The 6,588-nt window shown below is 34.2% G+C and overlaps 1 protein-coding gene across 1 annotated transcript; it reads left to right on the plus strand.

Annotated features, from left to right (window-relative positions):
- Positions 1-1,159: 1,159 nt before the first annotated feature.
- LOC100806949 (serine/threonine-protein kinase SRK2I) lies at positions 1,160-6,205 on the plus strand. Its single transcript, XM_003550029.4, has 9 exons — positions 1,160-1,645; positions 2,057-2,131; positions 2,560-2,661; positions 2,754-2,807; positions 2,961-3,053; positions 3,926-4,018; positions 4,567-4,671; positions 4,759-4,857; positions 5,686-6,205. The coding sequence occupies exons 1-9, from the start codon at positions 1,469-1,471 to the stop codon at positions 5,968-5,970; spliced, it is 1,083 nt and encodes a 360-aa protein (XP_003550077.3). The 5' UTR covers positions 1,160-1,468; the 3' UTR covers positions 5,971-6,205.
- Positions 6,206-6,588: the final 383 nt, after the last annotated feature.

A 6,588-nucleotide genomic window follows, 5' to 3' on the forward strand; every position in this document is an offset into this window, starting at 1 on the left:
GTCCCAATAATTAACTATAGTTCCACTAAGTAGCATTTATTACCTTAATTTGGATAAACTCGAAAGGATTTGAAATTAACTTTCCTCTTTTCATGAATGAAGGTTCGATTTCTTTTAAGTCTTTTAAACTATTAAAGTTTTTAGTAGGTAATGCTACTAGAATCTTGTTTGATAAGTAACTAGATCTCTTGACATTCACGGGATAATTGAATAACAATGATGGGAAAAAACTATTTACAGTTTAGGCCTATACAATAATTTGTTAGGCAAATTTCTATCAGGAATCTCATCATACTGTTAACATCCTATCAGTTAGTATTAGAAATGATAAAACTTAGATACAAGTTATAAATATTTTTTTTTGTTATTTTTCAATTAGAATTAGAATTTCAGCTTATAATTTGTATAATAACAATTTGCACTAAAAAACATATAAATTGTGAATGTAAAACTATAATTCTGATTTCTGAACAACTCAAACAAAACTCAAAAAACTGAAATCAAATTATATCTGTAATAATTTTTTATGTGATTTTTTTGGTCTGAAATCTAAACATATCATTAGCACCTTATTATTTAGTACTTATTAGAAAAGACTATACTTATATATAATTTTTTTTACCTTATTACGGAGTATCTATCGATTTTACGATAATTAATCTTTGTTAAAAAAATTGATTAATCATTTTTGAAAAAATTCTCTCTTTTGAATCATATTAAGAATTTGTTTTAGAGAGACCGAATTTAATATTATTCCGATCAACAACTTATTCAAAATTAAAATTTTAACTTGAAAACCTACCTAATAAAAATTATACATTAAAGAATTATTTAAATTCTGATATAAAACTCATTAAACAACAATTCAAACAATACTCAATGAACTGAATTTAATTTTTCTCCTGTTAGAAATTAAAAATGCGTATCAATAGTGACACTTTTATTTATTGAAAAAAAAAGGAAACTCAAACACTGGCTATCTGGTGGAAGAGAAGATATTTGTGTGGTGATGAAAATATCTAAGAAAAAAAGAGTAAAATAATGAGTAATGGTGGGTGAGAGAGTGAGGGAGAATGAAAAAAAAAAAAAGAGAAAGACGACAAGATTGCTTACGTGGCAACTAGCACAAGGTGCGTCATCTCGGACAGAAAGACAGAGAGAGGCGAAACGGCACCGTTTTCCTGTCTCGTTGTTGGTTCCACCAATTTTTCTTGCTTGCAGTTGGTTGCTTCCGTTCCAACCCAATCCACTATATTATTTTTATCTGTTCTCTTTCCCAAACCAATACACGCCATTTTTCATTTCTCAGAGAGTCTTCCCGTCTCTTCCTCTTCACTTCTTATACCGTCGCCCCCAAACGACGCCGTTTTCTGTTCTCTTATGTAAACGCCGTTCGAGAACAAACCAAAAAAAGAAAAGAAAATCAGTTATTGCCGTTGTTGTTTTGTTTCCGGTTCGGTTTATTTCAATGGATCGGGCGGCGTTGACGGTTGGACCGGGCATGGACATGCCGATCATGCACGACAGCGACCGTTACGATCTGGTACGCGACATCGGGTCCGGAAATTTCGGCGTGGCGAGGCTGATGCAGGATAAACAAACCAAGGAACTGGTCGCCGTCAAGTACATCGAAAGGGGTGATAAGGTTGTTTTTGTCTCAACAAACCAATGACCCAAACAAACTTTTTTTTTCTGTTTTTTTTTTTTTATCTTGGTTGGTGCTGTTGCTCCTTGTTTTGGTAAATTTATTGTTTTCACGTTTTTTTTTAACTAAATTGCTCGTTCACATCACATATGATTGAGTTGCTTTAATTGTTTTTGTTTCCTTGGTTGTTGCTACTTCTTTGTGTTGCTATTTTTGTTCGCTGACGTCTGATGCTATTTTTGTATGTTCCGTGTTTCCATTTTTGTTTCGGTACTTGTTGCTACTTCTTTGTGTTTTTTTTTTTTTTTTTTGCAATTTTTTACGGCATTGGTTTGCTGTTAGTTTCTTACTCTGATGAAGTTGCTTACTGTTTTTTTTTTTTTTTGTGTATGGTGTTGTTGTGTGTCGCAGATTGATGAAAATGTAAAGAGGGAAATCATTAATCACAGGTCTCTGAGGCATCCTAACATTGTTAGATTTAAAGAGGTTGGTTATGTTTTTCAAATATTTATTTAATATACGGTTTGCGACAGAGTTTTTGGCGCATGATCAAGGTATTTGGAGTGTTCACGACCGCAATTGTTAAGTTTTTAGAGTGTCCACGACCGCAATTGTTAAGGTTTTTGGAGTGTCCTTGATTGCAATTGTTGCCGCTTCGGCTTCATTTATCACAATTTTCTGTGCGTGCGTTTTTGGCCGCAGCTTTAATGTTTTTGGAGTGTCTTGCGACGGCAATTGTGACCGCATATGTTTGCAATTTCCTGCACTACGATGAAACCACAACCAGGATCACGACCACCACCATTGCTTAAAACCTTGATATTTTTATAATTTTATATTATATTCTACGAATGTGTCTGTATAGAGGAGGGGCAATCACATTTATTTGTGATGTTCTATATAATTACACGCAGGTAATTTTAACACCTACTCATCTTGCTATTGTAATGGAATATGCATCTGGGGGAGAGCTCTTTGAGAAAATCTGCAATGCTGGGCGTTTTACCGAGGATGAGGTTCTTATTTAATTTGTTTACTTATTCTACACCTGAATGCTATAAGTTTGTACTTATTCTACGCTAGTTTGTAACCCGTTGTTATGATTCAGGCTCGATTCTTCTTTCAGCAACTCATATCTGGGGTCAGCTATTGCCATGCTATGGTAATTGAACATTTTCCCCTTTTCTGTTCTATCCAATCTAAATTGTGTTTTACACTTCACACTGCACTGAAATGCTGTAATATATGTAATGTATTAGTATTAAACATTATGTCTGATGTATCAGTCTTGTTTATAATATGTCTCTTCATAAAGCAAGTATGTCATCGGGACTTGAAGCTTGAAAACACTTTGCTGGATGGAAGCCCGGCACCTCGTTTAAAGATATGCGATTTTGGGTACTCCAAGGTAAGGTTTTATTTTTCTCACTTGATCTTCATGTTGTGAGTTTCATGCTTCCATATTATTTTACTGGGACTTGTTTAGGTTGAGTAATACTTAACTCCAATTACTTTCTGCTTTCTTTGTGTGCGTTTCATTTTTCTTCAGTCATTTCTGTTCTTCAGATTTAGACTGATGATGGAATTGAGTAGTTCCTTATGTTACTAAAAGATTGTTTCAGTAATTTGGGATATTGGAAGAGAGACATTTCTACATGACTGTTGATGGTGAATTTTTATAATCTAAAATCTTTAGTAAGCTTGTTCTTCATTGTGGATTCCCATGTGCTAGAGTTTGGATTGTCAAAATTATGAGCCTTTAAGCTTGTCATATATAGCTTTGATAAAAAAAAAAGACTAAAGCTCCATCAATTATCAAGCCATTGATGAGGTAATCCATTTGATAGGAGGCAAATTTGAATTTCTGATGAACTCTGACATAGTGATATTTTCCTTTTCTGTTCCTAAATTTAAGCCTGCTTCTGCTTTTGTCTATGTTTCCCATATAAATGCATAAATAAAGAAAATGCTACAGTGTTTCCTGATGTTCTTGAGAAAATTGATAAGCTGGCCATTCCAGCTTTTTGGTATTGTTAGTTGTTAAGCTAACTTGTATTGTATCTCTGCCTTGTGTTCTAGAGTACTTTGGAATTAAAATTCGTGTTGAGTTCCTTGAATTGCTGTCAACCTTTTATTTCACTGATTCAATTTCCTTTTACTTGAACATTTCCATTTTTCAATACAATAGTGGATTTACAACTATAGATGATCATTGTTTCCTGTTGTTTTTGTTTTGAGTTTTTTTTTCCCCAAATCTGATTGATGGTGTGATTTGCCCAGTCTTCAGTGCTTCATTCACAACCAAAGTCAACTGTGGGAACTCCTGCATATATTGCTCCAGAAGTATTGCTGAAACAAGAGTATGATGGCAAGGTAGAGTGTTTACTGTTTAGTTTCATGGTATTGTTCTTTTTCTGTAGATTAATTAATTATTACTGTCACAATTAAATGAACAATTTTGTAGTTAACTTGTCATCATTTTTGAGCTGGCAAATTCGTTGACTTTTTGTGATATGAGGATCTAAAGCAATAATATTGTCTAGTTTTTTCACCCAGTCCAATGGTCATTAATTTGGTCTGCACTCCAAACAAAGGTCATTTTATTTTTTTGGTTGTCATCTCCAAACCTAATTTTGGTCTTTCTCGAACTAGCTGAGAATCTTTTCTTAGCAAGGAAACACAGACAGTTCAAAATTATAGCTATGTGCATGTATCCATGTTGGACACATCTCGTACACTAAAAATACATGTCATCTCCATGCATTTTGCAAAACCCAAAAAATCAATTTTAAATTTTTTTATATATCACAATAACTAGATTAATTATAACTTTTTTAACATGTCTACAATTTATTTTTCTATATTTTTTCATAAGGGTCTAATGGGTTTCTTCTGTTATGTTTTCTTGCATTTAATATTAGCTTGCAGATGTCTGGTCATGTGGAGTAACCTTATATGTGATGCTAGTGGGAGCATATCCTTTTGAGGATCCTAATGAACCAAAGGACTTTCGGAAGACAATTCAGGTACATCAGATATTAAGATATGTGCTCATTTTCTTCATTAGCAGTGTCTGATTGCTTGAGTATAAGTTGCTGCTTGCTTCTTTGCAGAGAGTTCTTAGTGTCCAGTATTCCATTCCGGACGGTGTTCAAATATCTCCAGAGTGTCGCCACCTTATTTCAAGGATCTTTGTTTTTGACCCGGCAGAGGTAGTTTCTATTTCAAATAACTGGCCTCCTACTGCATTCTATAAATTTGACAAAACACAATCCTTGAGTAATTTTGTTCTTTAGATTCATTTTTAATTTTTATATACTACCACTTGATTGTGTTAAAAGAAGTTTGTCACAAATCACAAATATTTGTGAGATCAAACAGTATCACTTATGTCATATTAAGTGGATTTTTAGCATTTGAATGCTTTTGACATAATTGTCCGGCATTTTCCTTCTCCAAGGAAGTTTTATTCAATTTACATTTTATATTGGTCCTGCGTGGATGTAGGTCTATCATAATATAGGAATATATTGTAGGCTATCAAACAAACTGTGATCTCACAAATCAGGGCAAAATGTTGAATGCGTTTATTGACTTGGTTGAGTCTACATGCCCAGTAAGTGAGGCTCAAAACAAATTTTAAGAAAATAATTATTACTTTAAAAAAAAGCTATATTATATTGGACATTTTTTGTCAACATGTGTAGTCTTTTTGCCAACACATGAGACCTTTTTGGCTTTATAGAAACTTAGAACTAATAATTCTTTTGTTGGTTGTTTTTTGAAAAGCCAATGTTAATTGTTAATTTGTTGGTTTTTGTTAGTGGGAGAGATTCAAACCCACCATCTCTTTGTGTCCCCTTCAACCTTAACTCCACATACTTTCTTTTTTTCGTTGTTGGGCCTAAAGATTGAGCTTCACTTGCTTTACCCTGGGGCCAACCGAGTCTACTGACAAGAAAATATAGGAATTTCACTTCTACACTTGCTAGTCAAAATCATTTGTTTGAATCTCATGTCTTTGGATATTTATGTGACAGAGAATCACCATGTCTGAAATCTGGAACCATGAATGGTTTCTGAAGAATCTCCCGGCAGACCTGATGGACGAGAAGATAATGGGCAATCAATTTGAAGAGCCAGACCAACCCATGCAGAGCATCGATACGATCATGCAGATAATTTCAGAAGCTACCGTACCAGCAGTTGGGACCTATTCTTTTGACCAGTTTATGGAGGAACAAATTTATGACTTGGAATCTGAATCTGATGCTGAATCTGATCTTGATATAGATAGCAGTGGGGAGATAGTGTATGCCATATAGTTTGATCTTAGTTACACTTGAAAGACAACAACATATTAAATGGAGAGAGCATTTTCAGCATCAAGAGATATATACGTGGTGCCCGCATTTTCTGTAGATTAGCATGGATAATACAAACTTCATGTTAATATTTATGTATTCAGTGTTGGTTGCTGAGGGAAGAAATGATTGTTACCCTTTGCTCACTTCCAGGGGAATGCTTGCTTTATATATAATATTATATTATTTAAATTAACCTTTGGACAATTTTCAGTTAACAACATAGTGTCCGTCAATATTTTAAGTTTAAAAATAATTAATTTAATATGGTGGTGGTTAAAGCCGCCACTATGTGTGCGTTTTAAAGAAAAACATAATAGATTTGATTCACCATCCTCTTCCGCCTTCATCCTAGTTGTCTTTCTCTTCCTCGTTGATGAGTGGAGGCAACACAACAAGTTTGTCCCTTTGCACTTTGCCAAGAGCAAATCATAGACACACAAATCATAACACGCACATGTTGATGAGTGGCAACACACAAACAAATCAATCACAAGACAACCGTCGGGGATGACAACCATCCCAAATCAACAATAACCACAACTCCCATCATCGCACGTGCACCATTGTTGTGTTGTT

The sequence above is a fragment of the Glycine max genome, chromosome 17 (assembly GCF_000004515.6).
Source record: "Glycine max cultivar Williams 82 chromosome 17, Glycine_max_v4.0, whole genome shotgun sequence".
Lineage (NCBI taxonomy): Eukaryota > Viridiplantae > Streptophyta > Magnoliopsida > Fabales > Fabaceae > Glycine > Glycine max.

Bases quoted from the DNA above. Each gene is read 5' to 3' on its own strand.
- LOC100806949 (XM_003550029.4), top strand. From the start codon at position 1,469: ATGGATCGGGCGGCGTTGACGGTTGGACCGGGCATGGACATGCCGATC. The intron at 1,646-2,056 runs GTTGTTTTTGTC...TGTGTGTCGCAG, and splicing joins ACATCGAAAGGGGTGATAAG to ATTGATGAAAATGTAAAGAG. The intron at 2,662-2,753 runs GTTCTTATTTAA...GTTATGATTCAG, and splicing joins GGCGTTTTACCGAGGATGAG to GCTCGATTCTTCTTTCAGCA.